Source organism: Pempheris klunzingeri, chromosome 5 (assembly GCF_042242105.1).
Source record: "Pempheris klunzingeri isolate RE-2024b chromosome 5, fPemKlu1.hap1, whole genome shotgun sequence".
In the NCBI taxonomy this organism is placed as follows: domain Eukaryota; kingdom Metazoa; phylum Chordata; class Actinopteri; order Acropomatiformes; family Pempheridae; genus Pempheris; species Pempheris klunzingeri.
Genome location: NC_092016.1, coordinates 5,039,824 through 5,066,184, shown reverse-complemented (window position 1 = coordinate 5,066,184; position 26,361 = coordinate 5,039,824). Strand labels below are relative to the sequence as shown.

Sequence of the window (26,361 nt, the reverse complement as noted above, 5' to 3'; positions counted from 1 at the left end):
TCCCCTAAAACATCACTTTGGCCTCAGGGATGGTTGTCAGTAAACTGTACTTCGTTTTAAGATGTAAGGCCTCCGGGACTTGGTAGTATGCACTGCTTGCCTCTTCAGGATGTAGGGCGATTTTCGTTTCAGCGGAGCGTCACTGTTGTCCTCTAAATATTCTAGAGAGTCGTGGAGTAGCTGTAAGGGGCAGAGAGAGACACGGTGGCGGGTGAGTGTCGCTCAACAAGGAGAAAATGGCACGCAAAACATATGTTTTGTTGCTGAGTGGCAGGGTAATGGGTGGCTATGCCGGTGTAGCCGTGATTAAACAAGTGCCTCTGCTCGGTGCTACCATGCATGGCAAAACAGGTGCTAATCTGCAGTCGCTGCGTTAACATTAAAAGAAGGGGGGAAAAAATGCAGTTGTGTAGAGGCAGTGAGAGTGAAAGGAAAATGATAGAGAGGTGATAGAGAGTAAGGGGTGTAATGAGGCGTGTTTACTGTGAGAGGATGGATGGACTCTTGTGTTTGAGGGATGTGAGTTGGATTCAGCCTGCATATATGTATACATATGTATGCATGTGTGTGTGTGTGTGTGTGTGTGTGTGTGTGTGTGTGTGTCTCACCCTCTCCTCCCGGCTCTGCAGCGCTCGGCAGATGTGTTGCAGGTTGTACATCTCCTCCAGCAGCTGGAGGCTCCCCTCCCTCACCTCAGTGTCCTCCTCGTCTTCGCTGCTCCACCCTTCCTGCTGCAGGCTGCTGACCATCCTGCACAGGTTGACCAGTGACACGCGCCAGTAGGGGGCACTCTGCTTATTCTGTTTCATCTGCAAAGATGGAACAAAGGGAGGGAGTTCATTTGAAAATTGATTTGACAAAGTGATTGGTTTCCAAAATTCGAAATTGTGAGGATTAGCTGTGAGGAGCTGATTTAATTGAGGATTAAATCAATGTTGTGAACTGAAGTGAAAATCGCATTAACGCCCAGAGGGAGAGAGACCACAGAGAATAAAAACATAGACGTTAAACAGCCTGATATTTAGACTATTTCATTTTATATTTATAGTCTGTGAACTGCATTTTTCTTTTCAACATTCAACTTATCTGAAACAAACAAAATGAATTAAGTTAATTAAGTTTTTTTTCTGTGGTCATGAATTTGCTGCATTGACCATTTGATCTAGACAGAAACAAGTTTTTACTATAATACACTCCATCGCTCCTATGCACAAATATAAATATATTAATATGTCTTTTACAATGCGCTGTAGTTGGTCTCCTGTCTCTGTCCTGGTCTCATGTTGTGTCCCAGATCACAGTCTCACTCTTCATGGATACTGAATCTCATGTCGTGTTAGTTAAGGATATTTGAGGATTTGAGTTTCTGCCCTTTGATAGTTTAACTTTTATGAACAGATGTAATGAATCAGCCTGCTTTAATAATGAGCTGCTAACACACCACAACGCATTTCACTTGTTGCACTGAATTGCTGTGGTCAGAAATACTATTTGGGGCTTGTCCACACATTTTTATCTGCATTGTTTATACAGTTGAAGCAATAAAAGCTTTGGCAGTTCCCTTTAAGAGCCACTGAGTATGCTGCATTTGAGACTCTCACTTCACATTATGAGCAATGATGCAGACTGCCACATATTAAAACAGCAGTTTCTTAAACATTCTCAGGCACCAGGCACCCAGAGTGATATTCCAGTCACACCTAACATCATCTAGCTGGAGCCTGTTGTGTTATAATCTAGTTTGAGTGCTTTAAGACGGTGAGGGGCCCCAAGGCCCCCTGTGCGTGGGCTGGTGATCTCACATACGTTGCCGTAAAGACCTTTGGGTGTCTCTGAGGATGATGGAGAGATTCAGAGAGTGAGAGGAAATTGTCACTTCTAAGTAACTGTAAATGGCCACGAGCCCTCCAAGACGTGTCGTTTATGAGTGGCAGAGGAATACAGTCTCCTCTGATGTTGTAAAGACAGGAGCAACACCAAAGTCTCCTTTTGTTTGCCAGGGGGCGAAGGAAGACGTAATAAAAGCTGTCGAGATGTCAAAAGAACAACTCACCAGGGGCCTAACATAAGCAGCTCCTGACATTTAGAAAAGGTTCACACATCCAAGATCTTGGTTCATTTAAAACTCAATGAAAATCACCAAGCGTGCTGCGCGTGCTTTTAATTGTGCTAAAAGGTCACAAGAAGGATTGTGTCTCATGTAGCTTCATCAGGCTCTTCTCCCATAATACTGGAGTCAATAACTTGGAGGAGTGGGATGAAGACATTATGCAGGAGACCAATATTCTAACAACCCCCACTGGACCCCTTGTTATTAACAAATCAGCCCTGTGATGATTGAATTTTCCGTCAGTGACTGGCTTAGTAGCTAAGCCACCACCATTAAGCCACCACAGCCAAAGCAAAATTCAGTCACACTTAACTGTATGATCTGCACAGTTTTTTATGTTATTTTCTAGAAAATGTCCTTGTTGTCTTTACAAAGAGCAACAAGCGTAATCTACAGTCGACATTTCAAGCAGCTAACGATAGATTTGGCATTGACCCTTGTACAAATGAGCCGCTGGCTGTGGAATAATGCAATCATATTCGATAGAGAAATAAGAGCCAGCGAGGAAATCTACCTCCTGCATCTAATCAGATAAAAAGAAGAGTAGACAAGCAGGTCAGTCAATTCAGTCTAAAAAAAAAAAAAAAGATCAGTTATATTATTAAGATAGAGAGCTACAAGTACCTCCTACAATACGGCACTTCCAGCCTCTTGAGCGCTATCAGTCATCTGCCAAGCTATTATTACAATCATCACCCCTGAGCAACCTCCGAGAATCAGCAGCAATGAATCACATGGCTGATTTGTCAGCATCACGTCTCCGTACGAGCATCGCGGTTATTTATCAGAGGGAGGTGGAAGATGAGTCGTTGCGATGCTGTCAGGTCCATCTGAATCCCATTAGGCTCGGCCATCCGTCTCCTCATGCCTCTGGCCCCACTTTCACCAACTTCATCCCTCAGTGTTGCCTTGAGCTCACACCGTCAGATAAATGTGTTAAAAATCATAAAGTTACAACTGAATAACTTCCCTCAGCCTCAGCTCTTATTTTCTTTTCATCTCAGAGGACTTGCCCACAACTGCAGCAAGCAAAGTGTGTTGATTAGGTTTATTTTGATCTGCACATTTGAGCTACATACATATATATATATATAAAAATGTATTTCATTTCCATTTGAAACAAGATCAGTCCAGATGGAAGTTACCCCCCCCGGGACTCTCATAGTAGATTATTTATCTCCCCCTCAGCAGGGACACAACCAAAAGGTGAGGCTGTGACTGAAGCATGGACCCAGATTTCATGAAAGAACAGCCTGTGTGTTGGGTTAGCTGGAGAGATATGAAGGGTCACTAACTGACCGGGTGGGTTGTACCTTTTTGGACACTCAGTCTCTGATGTTGCAGGTGCAAAGAGGGACCCCGTACCTTAGAAGTGAAGAGACTGCTGAGTAGCTCCTCTTCTAGTGCTCGCTGATCCTGGTTGATGTCTGTCAGTCAGAAGAGAAACAGGTATATAACCTTTACCCAAATCGAATCAGGAGTTTAGTGACTGCTGCCTGAGAAATGTTAATTAGATCTGGAAGTATAGAATGCTGCTTATCAATTCGTTTGATGTATAAATTGGCATTTAGATTGAAGAAGATGAGGATGAAACATTTTCTCTGTGAACTGTAGTTAAAGAGTGTGCAAAATTCCCTTTTCAAGGATAATGTGGTGACAACCTATGTGGAGCCAAAACTCTGCCCACATTCGTATTTGTCGGAAAAGCAACACAAGAGGAAGTCTATATATATATTCAAAGCAACAGGTGATGCATTACTGATTTACAGTACTGCCAGTGTCCCGAGAGTGAAAGAAAACACAAAACACTGTTATCTATTTTTAAAAGAGCTTTTTATCTGCAAAAAAGGATGAAATGAGGCTCCTTTTTAAAAAACATGGATTCAAATGTGTGCCTAAACACTTAAATGACACATCATTGAAAGTAAATCGATCCTGATAAGATAAAAAAAAAAAGGTCCCAATAAGAAAAAAGAAAATAAGAATGAAAGTTTTGGAATGAAGAAATGTATATTCTTACTTGAAGGTTAAGTTATTAGCCTCCTATAACATTTTAACAAATTGTGAGATGAGAAATCAGAATCACATCCAGCCAGAGTATTTCAGCATTTAGGATTCTGTAATGTTATGAGGAAGCTTTAAAGCGCAGAACAGAAATATTTTCATAAATACAACATCTCCAAAATGCTGCACAGTGCACCTGTTGCTTGCACTAAGTTATGTTACACACTTTGCTTGAGTGTCATGACTATTTCCCTATTATGTTACTACGAATAATCATAACACAATGCATAAATGCAAAGCTTGGTTAAAAGAGCCCAGTGCTTACCTGTGCAAAGTCCACCACATGTGAAACAGAGGAGAAGCATACATGCCAACTGCGCCTGCATCTTGAGAAGGAAACAAACAAAAGCAAAAAGAAGGATCCCACAGTGAAGAATTCACCTGAGGAGGAATCTAGTCCATAAGGTTAAGGGTCAGACACAGACAGCTAAAGGAGGCTGGAGACGGAGTTTGTAGAGATGCTGCTGCTTCCTCTTCTTTGTTTCTTCTTCTTCTTCTTCTTCTTCTCTTGCAGCTCCAAACACGCTTCCCCTTTCTTGCAGTTTTCTGGTTGGTTGTGAAGTGCAGTGGGCTCCATTCTCCCAGTTTATAGGAGCCAATGTGATGTCAGAGGATCAGTCTGTCACCCCTCCATCTCCACCCCCGCCTTCCCGCCCCCTTCATCCATCCATCCAACCCCCTCCTCAAATTTTCTCCTCTCTCCTGTCACTGCCTCATCGTTTCATCAGACGTCACTTTGGCATCACAATGCGAAAGGGTTTTGCGTCAAGGTCTGGGAGATTTGGTTATTTCACCTCATGAATGCACACAGTCTGAGGTTTGCTGTGCACTCGGCTCCCTACAACAGGGATGCAGGGGTGATGTGGGAGGATGCATGACAAAGATTCACTTTGTGTTACAGAAGCTTGAGCTGCACCACATTTTTTATTTTTTTTTTTAAATGCCTCTTTTCAGATCAACAGGTGATGGTCTAAACCAGATCTGTATTAAAACTTTTATTTGAACAATGCACCATCTAAAAAGCAGTTTACTTTTCTTTCTTTATAAAAAAATAAAGGATTAGTTGATTATTAATCTATTATTAAATCTTAAATTATGTGTGTCCTTTAAAACAAGCCTTCAGATTCACAGAAGATAAATCAATATTTAGAAAAATCTGGGAAGTTTATCGGGAGCAGCATAGAAGTAAAGTTAGAATTTCATGATAATAATCATCTTAACAGCATTGATTTTCCCCAATAAGCTTAATTTGAATGATTTCAGACACAATTTTTTAAAATGTAATGCTCTGTGGGAAGAAAAAAGGCCTGGAATCTTTTTTAAAAAGATTCAGATCCCAAGACAAATGTTGAGCTATATAAATTGGCATTTGAATGGTCAAAATTGGCTCCAGCTTTGAGGCTGGAGGGAGAAAAAGCGAAATGGGCACAAGTAGAAATAAATGTGAGAACACCATTTAAACAATTGCTGGTCTTGTCTCAACAATTAGACAAAAATGTAGGTGTCCTATTTTTCACCACTCCAGGAGGGTATGGCATATGGCTCTATTTGCAGAGACATGCGTCTTTATAGAATAACCCTGAGATTTTTACAGGAAAGAAGTTTATACATATATATAAGAGGTAATGCATATTTTGGAAGACAAGTATGAATTATCTCTGATTTAATGAGATGTGTTCTCAGAAGGAAAGGTGCAACTGAGAAACCACCTCATGGTTCAAGTTTTATTCCTCTATTTCTGCAGTCTATTTCGAGGTCCAGATGCTTTTGCTATGGTTTGTCCTTCATATGAACAAAAAATAATTAAATAACTGTTAAATTAAATAATAGCCACATTCCTGCTGCCAGTAAAATTGCCTGGGTGCAGTGTAGTCATATCCTCATTTCATTGTTCATAAAACAGCCATCTGTTAAGAAGAAAGGATCTTACAGGTCTGCTTCTGTAGGGATCCTATATGTAATGTTTGTCAGACACTGCCAGTTCTCGGCTGCCACCTGAGGTGGTCTTCTGGACCATTTCCACAAGTTTTGTACCATCCAGTCATTTTGAACCCAAAATATGTAAAGACCAATGAGTAAAAAAGGGCCAAGGTTTAAAAATACCTGAGTTATCCTTTAGTATATGATAAATATCCTAGTTGGAACAGCATGAAAACTGACTAGAGACTCTCATGTCTCAATTACACATTAGTCATTTGGCTCTAGTAGTTACCAAACACCAAGAGGTTACATGTCCCTCTGTCTGGTCTGTACTGCAGCTCACTGATCATATTTCTTGCACTTTTAGATACATTTATTAGTCTAATAAATGAAACCAGTGTACAGTGTACTGTGAATATTCTGTAATACATTGTGTGTGACATTTGTGCATATGGTACTTTTGGGGTCATGTTTACTTCCATGTTTCTGTCCTAAGTGTGCACACTATTCCCAATATATTTTGCAGCATCATAATCTAATATTCTCGTATGAACTTTCCACTCAACAGTGAGGTTTAACTGATGCTATTCTTCTAACGTAACTTCTGAATTTAAATGGTTTTTAACTTAGAACTATGATTTCGTTTAGACTGCCACAAGCCTCTCCTTCTCTGGTTTTCTTTTGAAGTTTTCTCAGGTCTTTCCTGCAGGTGGAAGGGGGCAGAGTTTCACCAATAACTCTCAGTGAAGTCTGAGAAACACCTCCCTCCGCTTTTCGGATGGGGCAGGACAGAGTTACAGTCGGGAGTCGGGACACCCTTCAACTATTCTGAAACTCTCCACAAAGTGTCCGACGTCCTGCCATGCTGGGACTGTAACGCACTTCGGATCGCTGGTCTGTTTTCTTTGCGCGCCCGAGTCATGGCTCCGTTTGGAAAAAACTTCCTGAAAGCGCGACTGAAGAACAGGTAATTTGATGAGAGTGAAAGTTTCTTCACGAGAAACCTGTTGAGTGTGTTTTTTTTCCCCCGAGTTGGGGTATTGGAAAGCACTCTGTGGTGAGCTGCTGGGGAGGGAACATTACGCACAACGCCTTGCGCATCGGATTTAAGAGTGAACCACACAAGGGGCTAAACTGGCTAAATTATTCATGCTTTTTACATCCACATAAACCAATAATATAAGAGGGATACTACAGGCTACTGTCTAAATGCAGTAAAAGTGAATGTATAACAACTTGGTAATATTATGGGATATAAAAATGTACCTTAGAGGGAGACCAAAGCCTTATTAAGTACTATTAAGAGCCACAGGGTCATAATATAAACTTCCTTGGAATATTTGGTTCTTTTTTCAGGGTTATTAATAACAGTCTAACACAGTTCTATTATTTTTCCAAACCAGTATCAACCAACATTAGGAAACTCTGAAGTATGTGGTGATCTGAATGTAATTGATGGGGGGGGGGGGGGTCTAGCAAAATGCAAGGCAGTGTTGCATGTGTGTGTGTGCATCTGGAGGAGGGAGGGGTCTGTAACCTTTAACACGTGAAAAACGTTTTTATATCCACAGAGTCACGTTTTTGCCACATAATTTGACACTCTCACCAAATGAAAGTGGTGTGAGGAGTATTTTTGTGCCTGTTATTATTCTCTATTACAGAGTAAGTGCGAGTAAAATGTGCCATTCGATAGTAGTTGTTTAATTCCTGTCAAAGTAGACTGTACTGTACATCAACGTACAACAACTTTGACCTTCCCCTGCTCTGTAATTACTACAATGGTGTTATTTTTAATACGTGTTTCATCTAAGGCACCAGAGCCAAAGGACAGTCTTACTTTAGGTTGAGAGAGATCCTGTCATCAACTGTGGTATAATTTGCCCCAGCAATTTCCTTGAGTGGCTAGCTTGGCCTTTTGATGTGCAGCTTTCTGCAGCTGAGATCCAGCCTCAGCGTTGAAAAGGTGGGAAAATTAGATTGACTGAGCCACAAGCTGTCCTTCATTATTGGTTCAGAAATTATATTTGAATTCTTGACTGCAGACCTTTGTTGTGTAGAGTTGGTAAACAGTTGCTTGCTTTGAGTATCTAGGTCATGATCCAATCCCCCACAGCGTACAGCATTGCCAAGACCAGGATCAAGAAGGTTTTAATTGTGGATAAAGGACTGTTTTCATTAGCTTTTCTCATTAAGACTCTCTTATTTACCACCAAACTTAGTGGAAAGGGTTTGGATTAAGTTCAGGAATGAAACAGGCTAAATTACTGTTAAAAGTCTTGACAGTGGCACCAGCAGCAGAATGGATGTATTTTAACATCACACACTGAGCTGAGCTGAATTATCTTCAAACAGTCTGACTGAGGCTGTCTCCAGTGGATGTCTTACTTTTTCATGTTGTGTAGTAATTACCACTGCAGCACCTATAATTACCTGAAGTGTTAAGATCTGTAGATATGTCAAACGCTTGATTTCAAAGACTCGCTTTTACTTGTGGGTTAGAGCGGGAGGTTTGCTAAAGAATGGCAAGCTGATGTGGAGTTTCAGTCTGTTGAAACATAAAAACTCTCACTGACTTTCAGGATAAAACTTGACTGTGACGATAATAACAGCAGACATTTGTTTTATTAACTCGAGCAAAGAATCACAGTGCGTCATCAGGGGAGTCCTGTTTAACAAAATGGTGCCCACCAGTGAAACAGGCCTCGAAGGGTTTGAAATTTAATGGTTGCCAGACAGTGACATATGCAACCAAAGCAATGTAATGACTGCCTCCACTTAATCTTGCTCTTAACCAAAATTGCAGCATGACAGCATTGTGTACAGGACCAATTAGCTGCTGAAATTGTTTGGTTCACACCAATTAGCAGGCCACAGCAAACAATAAAACCAATCACTTGTGTTGAAAGAGAATAAGTCATTTATTTTCACTGAGCAAAAGCTTATTTGGTGATTCACAGGCCTGCTGGGGGGAAGAAAAATAAGAAGAATGGGTGGTTTAACAGAGGAAGGGAAGGGAAGGGAAGGGGTGTGTTGTGTCTCTGCTCACAGATGCCTATCAGAGTGGGAGTCATCCCACAGATCAACATATCCAGATAGAAAAGTGATGTTATTTCCTTACCAATTTGTCCTCCTCTTTCAGATAAGCACAAGAGGAAGTCCATTACACTCAGTCCATATCTGCTCTACTACATTCTCCTTGTACCGTTCTTCTTTTATACAAACAAAACACAGACAACATGTCAAATATGTGTGTTTTTTTGAGAAAGAGAGTTGAGTTTTGGTCATTTCTATGTGCTAACTTTAGTGAAATGTCATGCTGGCCTTGGACAAGGGAGATGAAACCTTTTCCAAACAGGATGGGTGAACTCAGCTGTTTGGCAGTATGAAAATAGAGCTGCTTTAATTAATTCAGGAAATGCTAATGTGATGTTTTCTTCTGAGTTTTATGGCCTGATGTTTTTACATTTACTGTAGGTCACGTGTCTGTAATGTTTCATTTCCTACAGCAGACACACTTTGGACTTGTTCACCTAAATTTCAAAAGAAAACACTGTCTCGCCTAGCCTTAGTGGTATGCATAGTTTTCACAGGGCTTTGAAAACTCTGAGTGAGGTCTGTGGATTTCCCGTAGTAACAAAGACACTGTCTCTAGCCTGCCTCTGTGGATGGCAGTGGCAGTGGCAGTCAGTCGGTCCACCGATTTGACCCAGACTTAAGCGTCCCAATGGCCACTGGATGGATTGTCATGGAATTTAGTACAATTTTAATTTGTCCAATACTTTGGCATCAATATAATTTTGTATGGACAAATACTTGCAAAACTGATGATGTCATCAGCCTCAGCTCTACTTTGTGTTTGTTGTTAATTAGCATATTAAGGCATGGCACAATGCTAAACTAAAATGTTGACCATGGTTAACATAATTGCACCTGAGCACAGCCTCGCAGGCCGAACAGCGTGGCTGCAGACTCCCTCAGACTCTGCTGTAAGAACCATAAACAACTTCACTATGACTGTACCGCCATAGTTTGAGTGAAACCTAAACCTCGGAGCCTGAATGGATATCTTAATATATGTGCAGAAAACCCAAAACTATCAGCTTGGCTACCACGAGAGGTAAATAATACATAAAACGTGTTTTCTTAAGGTGAACCAACGCTTAAATTAAGTTGCCAGCAGGAATGATTTACAACACACATCAGATTGTACCTCACTTATCATCATGTCATTACATTTTCATTTTCATTCCATACCTGGAAAATCAGAACTTGTTGAAAGCAGTGGCTACAGGACATATTTGCTGATATGTTATCACAGTGTTATCACACTTTGTTTCTGTTGGAAATATCTACATCACCGTATCACATCCCTATTGATCTGAGAAAACACAGACAGACAATGTTGAGCTATAATTCTGTCATCTGTTATGACTTGTTCAAACCACTAGTATGCAGCCCTCTGTGGTAACTTGCAGCTTGTAAATTTATGACACACAGGGAATTGTTAATGTCTACAAGGTTGTTATTATGAGCATTACAATGGAAGAGTCATGCCACCATGGTGGAGCTGTACTGTAACGTAATCGTCCCACAGAGAAACATGTGCCAAAAATTCATATAATTTAAATGCGGTTACCTCCCATGTGTCTGTTGCCTCGCTGAGCATCTCAGCTTTTAAGTTCAAACTGAGGTCAAGCGGGTCTGCTCAGATTTCTTGGGTTCACTCAAGAGTGAAATGTTGAGTCTAACCTTCCCTGTGGTATTCACTGTACAGCACAAACATTTCTATTAATCACCATACATCCTAAACAGCTCGTTTTCCAATGAGAACGTTTTCAGTGTCAGCATGTCATTTATCACCTAAAGCTGCGACCTATGAGGGCACCCTCATTTGTTGCGTCTGTTACCGCAGCTTAATCCCAAGCTATGAATACCAAATGGCACCCAAAGTGACAACCCTTATGAATGTATTAGCTGCGATGAAATCAGCCCAATGGTGCGTGCAGTATGTGTGTCTCAGCGGGGAGTCGACTATAGAGGGTTACGGGTCCTAGTACTCCCAGAAACTAATACCACCAAGCAAATGCTTATAGTTAGCCTGCTGACTACCCAGTTTTATAAAACTGAAGGTCATGAAATATTGAAATATGAAAATTTTACTCCTTTTTGATGCTATTTAAGCAGTGAGCCCCTTAGCTTACTTTTCCTTCCCATTGAAATTTAATTCAATCATATCCGTCTACAGAGCAGCTCAGTCTTTAAGAAATGTTTACATCATTTCAACATGAACATAAGCTTAATTTCTAACAACATTTTATTCCAGACAGGTCAAATATTGATAATGCTGCTCTCGTAGATTTGTCAACACTTTCCTCACATTAGAGCTGAAAACTGACCACGGCGACCGGTATGGAACCCATTTTCCCCTTCCTCCCTCTGTCCATTGAACTGCAGTGGCAGGATGTTGGTGATTGTGGCCCAGGACAAATACAGGTGTTTCCCTGCCTTGCTGTAACCTCTTCCTGCACAGCTGAGGGCTTGGGTCACCCTCTCTGAAATACCCAATTGTCTGTAGAGCGTGTTTTTTCACCTGTATGTTCAGATATGACCATACAGGCATGTTTGTCACATTTGTTGGCCAGTGTTTGTGATCCTTGGAGATATCTGTGATTCACAGGGTATTTCAAGATGTTTGGTACAGTTATTCTGTACTGACTATGTTCTTCTCTTTTCCCTAATCTGTCCTCCCTCATTTCCTGATATTTTTGCGCTCTTCTATTCTTTCATCCATCCTGGCATCCATGTAATGCAGTGTAGTACAACAGTGGTTCCCTTAAAACTATGCCATTTGTATTGTAGGTGATGTACCTCACAACCTCTCTTTAGTAAATGTACTTAATTATTTTCTTATACACCACTGCTGTTAACACAGGTTGATAAATTGTACAGTATTACTGGTTTTTCCCTTAGAACCTGTTCAGGACATTTCATTTGTCTAATTTCTAAAGACTTTAAACTATCCAGTGAAAAAGGCAAATGGAGAAAAGCTAGGAAAAAAACTTTTCTGCCTTCATAGCATATAAACTATGATTTTGTTCATCTCTTCTTCTTCTTTATTCTGTTCATCATCTTTTGCAGTTTTATCTTGTGACCTCTTGATGGGTTTTAAATCCCCATGTTGGGAGTCACTGCAGTACACCTCCACAAACCATGCACTTAATTACTACCATAGTTGAATTATTTTGGAATTTTTGACACCGTCTCAACAAATATTGACCTTCATAAGCTGTACAAACATATCTTGCAATTTTGTTGCATTTGATTGCATTATGGTACAGGTGTGGCCTCTGTGTCCACCCACTGTTGTCTCTTCTGTGCAGCAGTAGCATTCGCAGGGTTTCCTGAGTAGGTGGTAGTTGGAAACTCTGAGGTCAAAGTCGTCATGGTTGTTGTCTTTGATTGCTGGAGGCGTGCCGGCTTTGTTTGGCCTGCGCATAGTTCAGGTATTTGCTTTTCCCCGCTCATCTCCAAGGGTCTCCGTAACCATTAACCAGCCTCTTGCATTGTTGCATACGTATCGCATTCCTGAGATCTTATTCACTGCCAGTTTACACAATGCTCCAGTTGTGTGTTTTTATGCCATGTGGGAACCAAAACTCAGTGGTATCAGATGGTAAAATCAGCAAACTGCAAGATAATGCAGCGTGTAAGTTCTCCTGTTTGAATCATCCTTAATACATCTCACTTGCTTGGGTTGGTGTGCAGATAGTATCTATACCATCTTCAGAGGATGTGTATTTTTGTCCACCCTTCCTCGTGACGATCAGTGGTTAATGTGGGCTGCAGTCAGCCAAGGTTATCTCCACAGATAAAGACACAGCAGCTACATGCTGCAAGGATCAGATCTGAAACCATTACTACAAAGTGAGGCGGGGAACACCATCCAACATTTGATAGCCAGGCTGAACGCCTGTTAGTATGTGATTTTAATCACAAAGTTCATTTTTTTGTAAATACACTGTAGACGAGACTATTGTGCACTAATCTTTGAATGCAGCTCTCTCTTTATTTTGGAATACTAAAATACAAACTGAAAAAATGTCTAAAGGAAAAATCCTTTTAAAACCTGTATTGGTTAAACACCATTTTGGCCTTGTGGTTTCTGTCCACCTACGCCATATAATGAGAACAAGTCTCTAAACTCCCTCCTCAGAGTTCGTTATCTGTTTGTTATCATCAGTTTTTTGGACTGAAGATGAAGCTCGACATTAACCAGGATTACACGACCTATTCTGATTTATTGTAGTTTAATTAAGTATTGCCTGTTTGGCTGCAAAACCACAGACCAACATTCCCTCAAAATCTGTCTGCTGTTCAGTGTTAGAGGAGGAGCTCTAGTTTTCATTAGATGGATAATCTTTCTCCGGTTTCTTTCAGACTGAACTGTTTGTAATGACAGAAGTATTATATATCACTTATTTTATCCTTTTCAGAGTAAGCTTTAACTTTCTCTGACAGAGACAGAAACTTGGCAGTGAGCTACAGTACATCCGACTAAACCTAGCAGAGTATTCCTAACATTTTATCTTTCATATTAACGATCACATGATATGTCATTCTTTATCTTGAAATCAAATTGATATTTCTGACAATGTTATCTACTTATCCGATTACTTGTTCACGTTGTGGATGTCTGCATTGCTGGTGCCTATCATTTAATGACTGGATATTAGGTCGCGGATATTACCGGTGGTCCATTAAGCATGTAAAAAATGGATATCGTCTGCCCATCAGAGGTCAATTTTTGAGCAAGTTTTACGGTCCAGACGGAAAGGTAATGAGGGCCTTGGGGTTAAATAGCTCAGAACCGAACCATTAAGTGATCATGTCTGATGAGTAAGACGATGAGTAACAGTCTAATAGAATCAAGCCAGGGAGCACAAAATGAGCGAATGTAGTTTTCTGCTCACTGACCTAATGGAAAACCATCAAAGTAGGATCTGTTTAAGAAAATATACTAAGAATAGTGAAAGGACCTTAACAGCATGAGTCAGGGAGTGTGTGTGTGTGTGTGTGTGTGTGTTGTGTGTGTGTGTGTGGTGTATTTCAAACTGCAGCTACTGGAAAGAAGCCACTGAAGCATTTGAACATAACTTTTTGTAAAGATGATTAGTTTGAATGTATGAAATGTAGAAACATTGATTTACACAGAGATAGTGCACTATTATCTTTTTGGGAAGTTACACCAGTTGTGTCGTGTGCAGGCGAAGTGTGGGGGTTGGAAAAAAAGATATATTAAAAAACCTACACCTACAATTTCTTAAATACAGCCTAAAAGCTAAATTGAAAATCTGCAATAACATGGTCTATGGGGAGGATGGGAAGATACCAAATCTGTGTCATGAATTATTGGCTAAATGGGGGAGGTTGATAGAAGGTAAAGAAAATAAACTCAGTCGATTAATGTACTATTATGGCGCTTGCAGGTTAAGCAGGTACTGGTGAACCGGTTTGTCTTCCCTTTGGCTCAACACAGACTGTTGCACAGAGGTTGAAAGACAAGCTCATGCAAAAGTGGCAGGTGAGCTCAGAAATATGACAAAAAGCGATATTTGTGTAGAATTCAAACAAAAGCTTCATCTGGAAAAGACAAAAAACAAAACTTTATGGTGAACAAAAGAGCAAAAGATAAAATCACAATAGAAAAGTATCATCAAATAAATTATTATTGCAGTCAATTGTTATTACAGTCAGATAAGCCAAAAGTGGTTTGTAAATTAGGTGCCCGTCCTTTGATCCTGTAACATTTGCTGTACCTCAGCCAAGCTGTATGCTGTTTTCTTATTACTGCGCTCCATACCATGTGATCATGGTCTTTAGTCTCATATATAAGTGAAATGAATTGAAAAATAACTCAAATCTGGTTATGGCTAATTTAGTTTTGGTTTTTTTTGTTGTTGTTTTTTTTTAATTGGGTTGTACTCGCGTTTATGACCCCGACCATGTAATCTTAACATTCCTGGTTCAAGTCTGACCGGAGACTTTGGTTGCATGTCATCCCTCCTCTCCGCCCCCTCATTTCCTGTCACCTCAACCGTCTGCTATCTAGAGAAAGGTATACAAGACAAGACAGGCACACTGCTGCCTCAGGAAAATCATTCTGAGGTACAGTAGTGCTTCCAGCTAAATGCTAACCTCAGCATGCCAACGTGGTTACAGTGACTATGTTAACATGTTGATGTTTGCTTTCATAATGGTGGACCAACCGACCACCATTGCCGTTTGTGGTGCCACATTTCAAGTGTGACTAAAAATACCCAAAGTAATATACTTCTTAAAATCAAAACATTTTTGGTTGTTTGGAACAACAGAGACACACAGAAGTCATGTGTGCAGACAATCTTTAAAGCAGCGTCATGGTTGCAAAAATATGCTGTGCAGCCAAAAAAAATGATGTCATTGAGTGATGGCATTAAAACCACAGAGTCTTGGGTTTTAATATTTTACTCAGTGTGAATATCATAGAGCATTCGCTGTCACAGAATATTGTCAGACAGTGTGGCATGAAGAGATTTTAACAACCTTAAAGCTACTTAGGGAAAAACAAAGGGAGAACCAGTATGTCAGTGGGGTTAAGACTTCCAAATGTTTCATTCCAAAGCCAGAATTACTATAAGCTTTGTTCTCTTGTCTCTTTTCTCTTTTCTAGGACAAAAGATGCCGAGCCTGTGGTAGGAAAAGAGATTCAGGTTACTGTTTGCAACGAGGAGAAGGTTGTCTGTGGAGTAACAAAGCACACAACATGTGCAGATATGATTCAGGCATTACTGGATGATCACAAGTCAGTCCCAGAAAGCAAGCGGCTCCTGCATGGGGAACCCAAAGACTTCTGTCTGGTGGAGCGATGGAAAGGTTTTGAGAGAGCCTTGCCTCCACTCACCAGAATTTTGAGACTCTGGTATGCTTGGGGTGACCAGAGGCCCTTCATCCAGTTTATTCTAGTAAAAACCAGCGATTTTGTGCCTCAGCCTGCCAAGAAGGGTGGAAAGCCCAAGGGGGCCAAGCCAAAGCGATGGGAGCACCGTCGTTCTCAATACACCCAGTCTCTGCCGGTCGAGAGGCAAAAGCGCATGGTGAAGAAAGCTTTCCGGAAGCTGGAAAAGCTTCACAAGGAAAGCAAGAGCTCCCCGGGTGCTGACGAGATCGACCGGATGGTGCAGCTTATCCTTAACCAGGACCACACCATCCAAGAGCAGATCCAACGCATGAGGGAGCTGGATTTGGAGATGGAGCGGTTTGAACTGGAAGTGCAGAAAGAAGCAGAGTCTGAGAGGTCACTGCCTCAGGCTTGTGGTCAGCGTTTGGAGCCGCACAGCGACGAGCAGCTGCAGGAATACTTTTACGCCACGGATGGAGTCAAACAGCTTGAGGTGCAGGTTCAGAGGCACCAGGAGCTCATCCTCCAGCTGTCCCAAGATATTGACAAAGAGCTGAGGAGGGCCAACTTCCCTCTGAGCCAATATGAGGACAGTGAACAGGAAGGAGCAGCAGCTGCTTCCTGGATCCCTTCGGAGACAGACGAATCCTTCTACACTGCTGAACTCAAGAGGTTGCAGGATGAACTGAAGCACAGCCTCTATGCTGGTGTGTCCCTTCACAACCAAGCCGCAGAAATAGACAAGCAGCTGAAGTACTATGACGCTACGCTGGTCTCCAAGGACCAGGAGTGCTGGCTGCTGGCAGACCACCTGAGCTCATTGCAAATTGAGGACAGTGGAGAGGAGGAGCAGTCTAGCCCTGTCCCTCTGAAAAATGAGACTCAGTGCAGCGTCTCACAGACAGTGAAACTCAAACACAGCCTGTCCCCTGTCGACGTTACAGACACAGACTCAGACACTGGGATTAGCTCCACACACAGTCAGGACTCGCTGTCACCATGTCTCGACTTCCCTCCCCCACTGGACACAGACGTTTGAATAACCCTGTTGACCCTGAAATTTAATGTTTTGTATGCACTAACCCCAGTTTGTGTTTGTTAATATTATCATTACATTTGTGTCACAGAGCTAAGCATAGTTTTCACTGAAAGATAAATCCCTGTCAAGTCTTTTATAAAGCATTAAGGACATTTAAGTGGATTCACATAAAATGGAGCAAAGCATTCTTTGCTTTTAGTCACTCAAATGTAAGGTTTAGCCTTTCTTTGTGTGATACATATAATATTATGAATATCTTTGGGTTACCTTTGACACTGATAGTTTCTAGAATTTTACATTAAAAAAATCATCCATTAAAAGATGCATGCATTAATCCATTAATAGACAATAATCATTTTGCAGTTTTTAGGAATTTCCTCAACCAAAAATATGTTTAACCAAAATTTAAACATTTTATCATATATCTTTATCAGTATAAATATTCAGAGTTATTTTCTATAATTTTTACATTTAATAGAATATGTATATTTCTTAAAATGTATTTAATATATATGTAGTATATATTTAATATCTTTTGTAATTTCCCGTGTTGTAAAAAAGGAGGAAGGTGATACATCACTTTTGGATAGGGAGATGAGTCACAACATGAGAAACAGGTTTAAAATAATTTTGTTCAATAAGATGTTTAATCTGAGCGTTTTTTTAAATAACACTCTTTGCTTCTCAAAAGCAAACGGCTACTTAGGTCTGTGACTGAAATGTAATGATAATACATGCAAGGCACCAAACTAGAGCGATGTATACGTAGGCCGTCACTGTTCGTGTTGTTTGGGTTTCCAGCCTTTTTGCCTCCTAAACAGCAAAGATTATTTCGCTAGCACAAACATATCTAAAGTGTACCAGGCTTAGTTTAAGTGTTTTGTTTGTTAATACTGGTGAATGTATGCTTCTGTCCTGTCTTAAAGTTCTCAAGCTATTTATGAGGCTGCACTTCCTTGTCCACACTTAAGTCAATTAACAATGTTTTATATTAAAACAAACCGCTAACCGTTTTGGATGTAGAAGTTAAGACATGTTGAAAATGTAACCTCTGGACCGCACTGTAAAAATACTGCTGTAACCACTGTAAATGATTGTTCTTATGACACAGGCACAGTTTGTAAAGAAAATTTGATAAAGCAACTGAGAGAAAAACATATTTATTTATCATGTAATTGTATTTTACAGATGAGATTATATTATGACCGTTTCCCCTCCAAGGCAATAATCTCCATCTGCCACTGATCAGATCGCATCACATTCAGGGCCAAAGCACCACACATATCTGGGGTATGTCTGTGTAGACCATGCTTAAAAACAATAGTAAAGTAAAAATGTACATTTCAACTTAATAAACACTAATTCTGTAAGCGTCACAAATGAGTAATCAGTCAGTTGTTATTGAGTTTGTTGGTGTGAAGCATGAAAGATTTAGTTATTCTGCTCCAAGGTATTAAATGCGGCTTAGCAACAGTGCCTCTGCTCTTCAAGGTGCTAATGCTAAAACCATAAGGAAAGAACAGCTGAAGGTGCCATAAACGCACAATTGGCTTTTGTAGATTCCTTAAAGCTCTGAGTCACCTGAGGGAAAATGACACAGCCAGCACAGAGGCCCCCCCCCGCCCCCTTCCAGTGACTGCAGCATATAATCAGACAAGATGGTCGCCAGGCAAGCACAAACAACAGCGAGCACTCTCCTCTTTTCAAGGCACTATTGACAGACTAACACTTTGTACTCGGGGCAAAGCGGGGCCGGCTGCTGGAAACTTAGAGGATATCTATTTCACACACTAATTGCTTAACCTCCCCCCCATCCCCCTCCTCCTTCACCGCTTCAAGCCACTAAGTAACTCCACCAAGCATGAAAGGCCAGAGATCTTACAGTGTGAACAATCTTGCACTGGTGCCCTGCACTTGTTGATGGAGCGAGGACTTACCATGGTACTTATAGTAATGTTCTGTTTCACCAACAGGCACACACCGAGCTGGAATAATGAAAAGGACATTTTTGAGGAGTTTCTATTCTAATGCTAAACAGGCCCGTCTTGAGATGGTTGAAATTTAAAGGAGGCAATGCTGAATAACTGAATCTGTTGTTAAGCAAGAAGCCAGGTGGATGCAAAGGATTCGGTCGCTTGAATGTCAGTCATTAGTCTTCATTTCAAGTTCTGAGGACTGTGTCATATTATATATATATATATAAACATGTAAAAATAGATTTAGTACTTGGCCTTTGCACTCTTTTTGTGTTGGAAAACAATATTTTTAAAATGGATAACTGAACTTTTACTATAGTATCAGTGCTTCCACCAGATTTTTTCCTTGACAGGTTGTGGGAGTGGGAGCACAGGGAGGCCATAAAAAGACAGAGATAAATTCAGTTCACTTCATTATTTTACTCGCAGACACGTTGAAGCGCCCAGTCATGCTCACATGCAGTAAATAATGAAATGAACTTATTCTGGCTCTGGCTTTTCAAGAGAATCCTCCCTCCTCTTTACACGTCCTCATATTAGTTGCTGTTAGGGCAGCGGAGGCACCAAAAGACGTCTAACAAAGCACAGGGTGTATATTTCCAGTTCTTGGCAGATCGTAAAAGCTTCAGAAACAGATACAATACAGAGTCTTTGGAATAAACTTTAAAACATACTATGAAATTGTGGTTTCACCGCTATGGTGACCTCAGGGAAGCGGCGGGCTCAGGTAATGCATACCATCTTCTCTCTGCTGCAGATCAGCAAGTCAAAGACTTGCCAGCTCGCACGTGTGTTTGCTGACAACAATAATTACACGGACCAAAATGACAATTAGGCTGACTGCAAACCTGTCCTTGTTCAGCCCTCCTGGTTACGACGACTGGCCGGATTGAGTAAACTGTAATTTGTTATTAGTTGTGCTCCCAGTGCTGACGATGAGAAGCTGAAATTCTAAATAGTATGAATGTTTACACAGAAGAAAAACATGTTACAGATTGACACACATGTCTTGTCTGATAAAGTTATCTTAAGATGTGTTACAATCCTTTTGTCTTGCAGAAAGCAGCGAGATAAGAGTCAGGAAGACATGATAGACATGCCACTATAGTGTGTTTTATCTGATTGGGTAGTTTCACCTTCAGTGAGCGACAAGACATAATTGACAATTAACACATTTCAACAGCCTTTAGTTAGCACCACTGTGCACTATTTGGGACTGTTTTTATAAGCTTGAAAAGAGAAAAAATGTTGTCCGACTATGAATGTTATGTCTTAGAACCAACTAAGCAAAATCATAAGCTTATTCAGTTTAAAAATGTAATTAACTCAAATTAGAGCTGCAAATGCTCGTCATTCTATGTCCCTGTTTATGGATGTGTTTATTGTCAGAAGAGAGGCCACTTGTAGGGAGAAAAATGCAACATTTTTATTTTCTCAGGTAGTCCTCTCACTCAAGTGACAAAAGCACATTTAACAGATTAAATTTCCAACAAGTACATTTGGCTCCAATATTTGAATACTGTAAATACATTTGAATGTTTGAAAAGCAATTTGCAAGCTCCGATTAGTGAAGAAACAATCAATACTGTTTTGAGACTCAATCTTTTATCAGTCCCCCTTTCCCACTATGTGAACTCTGTGAATGAAACTAATTAAGGATGGACAAAAGCTGAATGGCATTTGGAAAACCACTGACCAGTGTATGATAAAGTGTCTGAGGTGTAAGGATGACGGTGAGACAGGACACCGTGTCAGCGTTCTGTGTAAAGTCAGGTGACTCGAGCAGAATGCAGATTTCTCCCTTTTGCCTTCACATGTTTTTCAGGAGGAACACGCGTCACCTTGTGCATGTGCCAAAGTGCTGCGCTGTGGCGTTCCCACAACACGCCCAACAGTGAACTTTGATTATTTTATCATAGTGCCAAAAGCATAAATCAACCTTTCTACTCCATGTTGCATCAATTTCAGTGGCATCCATCTCCCTTGTCATTACTAAACTTGGAATGTGGGAAAAAAAAGTGTGAGAATTATGTGTGACCTTAAACGATGTTCATGCAGTGGCCCTGCAACGGTGCCGTCACTCAATCTTAGTCACATTTGTGCTCAGGGTGGACGAGTTGGGTCTTGCCAAAGTAGTTCAAGGGCCTTGGGCTTAATTGCCTCAATCAAAGCACATTTGGAGTGCCATCCCTTCCAAGAGACATGAATCATTTGATAAATGAGCCCAAGGAGCAATAAACTGTCCCTGCTGCCAGGCAGCAACAAGAGAGCAAACAAGGAAAGTGAAAGTGCGTGTGTGTGTGTGTGTGTGTGTATTGTAGATGGTGGGAAACCAAATAGCTGCTATTTTGCAAATGGGAAATTTTAGAAATACGATCTAGGTCGTGTGTTTTTTTTCCACATTGTTGTACATAATATAATGTGTTCACCAATTCAAATTAGATTTGGAATCAAAATGAATGTTTTGTCTAAACACACACACACCTTAAATGCTCACACCTAAATACTCACAGCACCTCCTCCCGCCCTCCCTGCCAGCTTCAGTAAACACATTTGATTTTGGCACGGACATTAATTTTCCTCTTTATTAGCACTGCTGTCCTGTCAGAGGCTGTTTGCCTTCCTACAGGTGTTCTCTGATGCTCCTCGCTCCTCTGTCACACAGCCTTTCATTACACAAAGGTGGAGACTCATGTCGCCTCTCAGACAGACAGTCAGACGAAGACAGAGACAGACAGGAAAGACGATCTCTCTGTTCAGACAGACAGAGGCAGAAACAAAGCAAGGAAAGACGCTTGTGCACAGACTGAAGTTTGAAGTGTTTTTTTTAATACGAGTAAAAAAACATTTTGTTGAGACAAAGATGAACTGGAAGCAGAATAATCTCAGTCACACTTTTTAAAACTGTTTGTGTTTTAACATCATGCTCAGGAAACAGGACAGTAATAGACAATAAAGGTCACATTCATGTGTTCAGATCCCTAAAAGCTCTGTTGTATGTTGTGGATTATTTTAAGAGCCAAAAACTGACTGAAACTTCCTCTTTCAAAGTTGTAGATACCAGTACAGTGAGTCATTTGTTTGGACTTTTCTTGCACGAAACTCAAATTGATGGCACCATCTCCTCCAAGTTTACAGGTTAACTATTAAGCCTTGTTACTGTTTTGTCTATATAAAAGTGGCTCTTGGCCTCTGAAACAGAATTAGACGCTGGATTCAGATGAGAACATGAGCTACATAATAACTTTCAGCAGAATCCTTAAATTCTGACTCAATATTATTTGTATTATTCCTTTATTATGTTTTTTATTTTTATCATTTATTGTATTTATCATTACTATATTTTGTTTTGGAGTGAGTTAACATAAGAAAGGTTTGTTTTTTTAACCACAAAAACTGAAAAGAATTTTGGTCCAAATGAATATCATGACCTGCAATAAAGACACAGTTTGATAGTATCTATATTAATCGATGGGAACAAAGGATTAGTTTGAAATGATAGAAGGTAACATGCATGTAATCCAAACCCAATTGCATCTATGACTCATACAGTCGACATTCAGACCACAGATTTTACACAAATCTAATCAGTTTATTCGTCATAAGGAGTACTAGAGGAAACAGTCACACCGTGTAATGGCATGTGGAGCTTTGTCAAGCCTGAGAGTGATCTTGACTTGAAAACTGCCTTTGTTATTAATGAGCTAGCTTAAATGCGCATTATGGGTTGCATTTCAGGAAGTGGGGAATTCAGTTGTTATGACGCCTGACCCATATTTGGGACTAAAATTCTGCAGATCTCAGCCTCTGCTCCATCTTCTCTTCTGTCTCTTCTGGGGGCCTACAGTTTAATTCACTTATCAGAGTGCTCCATTTACTGATTACATTCCTCATCACATTCAAAGGGATTCTTTATTTCTAATTCATGGAATTTACTGAGCGTAAAAAGACATCATCATCGCCCCAAAGGATGAAGGTGGGAAGGAAAGTCTCGTCATATAAACCAAGAAACTAAATCCAAAGTAACACCAGACGTGAAATGATTCACACGGCAGCCCACTGACTCTGACCTCTTTTACATTCCCATGAAACACACAAGTACTTTTCCTCAAGTCCATTTCATACACAGCAGGCTACGTGAAGATGATGGTATTTGAGCATTGCTGTCCCTCAGGAGGACGAGGACCTGACCGTTGCCTCTCATCTCTTTTTGATTGCCTGCTCTGATTAGCTACTTGAGTAAACATGGAATTCGTTCATGTTGCTTCACCTCTTCACAAATCTGCAGAGTGACCTCTACCGTCCTCAACACTTCCTCTGTGGTTTTCTCCATCCCCACCTTCATTCTCCACTGTAGGATTCCTGATTTTATTTATTTTTTTCTCATGTGGTCTGTAGTTCTCCACGGTGTGTAATCAGCTAGTGAGTCGTGACCTCACCGCGTTGAGGAAGACATGAAATGGAAATTGGATTTTGTTCAAAAAGGTGCAGATGTAGCTACAGTATCTCCGAGAGCAACAGCCTCTTCTCCTTTCAAACTAATTCCTCTTATGGAAGCTGCTGTGATGAGGCAACTCTAGTTTTCATCCAATTAGTGTTGGTTTGTAGGTGGGTCTGTGCAGTAAAGCTGGTCTGTCTCCTGAAAGTACATTTAAAAAGCAGATGGCAAGTAAAATAATAAAATTATAGTAAAGGGAACAAGGACTTCATTAATTCTTTGACTAATAAAATATCAAAAACTCTAGAAAAGTATTGAAATGTGAATTTTTGAACATTAAAATGTGTAATGTGTATTATTTGATCAGATAGTTCCTGATGTAAAATAAAATTGTATCTAGACAAAGCTCAAGCAGAGTTGGTTACGGTAGACAGAATTTAAAGACATGCAACATTTACTAAAGAAAAAACAAAGGGATTGGAAAAAATATTGTACTGACACTGATTTGGGAAATTGCCAAATGATAACCAGCAATGCAAAATGCTGCGAGCATTGCTTGTGTTGCACGTAACATTGAGATAATTCTCCCACGGCATCTCTCAGGAGGAAGGAGACTTTGAAGAAAAAGCTCAGCTCGGAGAAGGTTTAAAGTGGCAGACTACTGAGGACCAACATGCTCTGTGTTAGATCTGCTGTGCCTTTGATGGTGGGCAAGAGGCTCTCTTGTTTCCTGTGCCATGTCGAGGCTAGATGACAGCACTAATCCAGACACACTTCCCCTCCAGAGCTGGCACTTTGAAGACCCCACTCTGTTTGTTAGATTGTGAGATTAATATGATTCAGGGATAATTTCCTGTCACTGTTGCAGATACACCCAATGAGGCTGCACACACGGCAGCACACTGTGCACACATGCACATCACATGCAGACAGTAGAGTCCACAAGCAGAAACACAAAAACAAAAACCCACATAAAAAAATATCCCTTTTTACAACCCGCAACCCACAGCCCCCGTGTCTTTCACTGCACGTTACCATGGTAACTGAAAGCACACTCGGCTATTTGGCAGTTGACCCCCGTCTCTGTACTTTAAAAAAAGGTGCAAAAGTCCCCGTGGAAAAAGCTCAACAAACTGTTCCAACATTTCTCCATGCTCTCCTCTGTCGATCTTTGGTTAGTTCATCATGAAAGTGCAACGTTTTTGGAAGTGAATTTCTCAGAAATGAGACGAGATCTGTTGGGATTTATTTTAATTTCAACTTAATTTCAAACAGCCCAAGCCCAGACGATCTCTTGTTTTGCAGACTCTGCTTTGCCGTCTCTTTATCTTGACAGGCAAAGAGGCTGAATTGGATTTACACCAGAGACTGAGGTTGTGTTGATTTTGACACAAAGGGAGCTGCATTCCTCTGGCTCTGGATGTTTGATGGGGCAGGGCCTGGCCTGGCCTGGCCGGCTGGGGTCTCTTTCCAGGCGCTCCTGTGCACTCATGGGTAGTGGCTTCCTGTGAGGTTTCCTGTGAAAAAGGGCTTTCAGGGCAGGAGTTATAGACTTGTGGGAGGAATGTGTAACATACCAAATGAGTTAGCTATAAGCCGTGGCTCACAAGTATTTGCACATTGTCATTTTTACGGTTTGTTATTGTCTAGAGATGTGCACAATCTGTGGGAAAATGCAGTGAATTTCATGAGGTTGTAACATTTTTATCTTTACTTTAAACAGATTCAAACAAATAGTTTCACCAAATTAGCAAGAAGCGTTGACTCATCTATTCACTAACACCTTTTACAAAAAAGTTCATGAAACTCTGCAATTTCTTATGCATATATGACAAAAAACAGACTGTGGGCATACTCCTTGAGACTGGTGGTAGGCAGCACAGGAAGTGATGGAAGTGGCGTGTTTGTGCAGAGAAAGAGGATAATGCTCACAATGGAGCCTGGCTGTATGTTGCCTGGTGGGGGGCACTGTAAATCAACCATTTTAACAGTCTCACAAACACACACACTACAAAGTAGCCTATAGAGAGTGTTTTCTGTGGAAAATGAGATACAGAGGTTGGAGCACAGATATATTGCTCTGTCCTGCGTCTTCATTTTCCACCTCCCAACCACACTACAAACTTTCCCTGAATAGCCTCAGCTTCACAAGTGTCTCAAAAATGAGTCTGGTAGCCTGCCAGAGTAATTTCTGAACCGCCCCTTGTTAGCAGCGTTGTGTGTCAAAATGTGTGTGTGAACGAAGCCTCCATGACAACACAACTACAGTAGCAGAGATGATGGAAGGTGAATGTAGTTTACTGGAGAATGCACGGGGGCACTTTGTCCTCTCAATGTTAACAAATCAATGAGTAAAGAAATTAATTTACATAAATTGCAATTGCGTGCAAGCATGAAGAGACCTCCAGTTTAAATAAACAATGAGTGGTTATTAGTACATGGTGGGTGGGAATAGTGTGTGGGTTTCCTCCGAGTACTCCAGCTTCCTCCCACAGTCCAAAGACATGCAGGTTTGGTTAACTGGTGACTCTAAATTGCCCGTAGGTGTGAGTGGTTGTCTGTCTCTGCGTGTTGGCCCTGTGGTTGGCTGATGACTAGTCCAGGGTGTACCGCCTCTCGCCCGAAGTCGGCTGGGATTGGCTCCAGCTCCCCTGCAACCCTGATGGATAAGCCGTATAGATAATAGATGGATGGTTATTAGTGAAGGTGGCTCTGAATCAATTCGATTTCTGTGCTTTTAAGCTTTTTAACACCCTCAAATATGTGATCTGGGGCCAAATACTACCTCTGGATGAAAATACAAAGTGTACTCATTTTTATCATGTTACCATATCCAGACAAAAGTATCAGACCACCTATTAGAAGACAGAAAACAAG

General features: G+C 40.8%; 2 protein-coding genes across 2 annotated transcripts; one reads left to right on the top strand and one right to left on the bottom strand.

Annotated features, from left to right (window-relative positions):
- Positions 1-36: 36 nt before the first annotated feature.
- Positions 37-4,500, bottom strand: nts (neurotensin). Its single transcript, XM_070831503.1, has 4 exons — positions 4,440-4,500; positions 3,476-3,537; positions 609-809; positions 37-180 (listed from the first exon to the last, which is right to left on the bottom strand). Exons 1-4 carry the CDS (start codon positions 4,498-4,500, stop codon positions 37-39), a joined length of 468 nt encoding a protein of 155 aa, XP_070687604.1.
- Positions 4,501-6,955: 2,455 nt separating this feature from the next.
- Positions 6,956-17,187, top strand: rassf9 (Ras association domain family member 9). The gene is made up of 2 exons (XM_070831279.1): positions 6,956-7,061; positions 15,804-17,187. Exons 1-2 carry the CDS (start codon positions 7,015-7,017, stop codon positions 17,068-17,070), a joined length of 1,314 nt encoding a protein of 437 aa, XP_070687380.1. The 5' UTR covers positions 6,956-7,014; the 3' UTR covers positions 17,071-17,187.
- The last annotated feature ends 9,174 nt before the right edge of the window (positions 17,188-26,361 follow it).

What these genes read in the sequence shown, in the direction of transcription:
- rassf9 (XM_070831279.1), top strand. Translation starts at nt 7,015, where the DNA reads ATGGCTCCGTTTGGAAAAAACTTCCTGAAAGCGCGACTGAAGAACAG. An exon ending in AAAGCGCGACTGAAGAACAG is followed by an intron (nt 7,062 to 15,803) that starts GTAATTTGATGA and finishes TCTCTTTTCTAG; the next exon opens with GACAAAAGATGCCGAGCCTG.
- nts (XM_070831503.1), bottom strand. Translation starts at nt 4,500, where the DNA reads ATGCAGGCGCAGTTGGCATGTATGCTTCTCCTCTGTTTCACATGTGGT. An exon ending in GCAGTCTCTTCACTTCTAAG is followed by an intron (nt 810 to 3,475) that starts GTACGGGGTCCC and finishes CCATCTTTGCAG; the next exon opens with ATGAAACAGAATAAGCAGAG. An exon ending in TGCAGAGCCGGGAGGAGAGG is followed by an intron (nt 181 to 608) that starts GTGAGACACACA and finishes TGCCCCTTACAG; the next exon opens with CTACTCCACGACTCTCTAGA.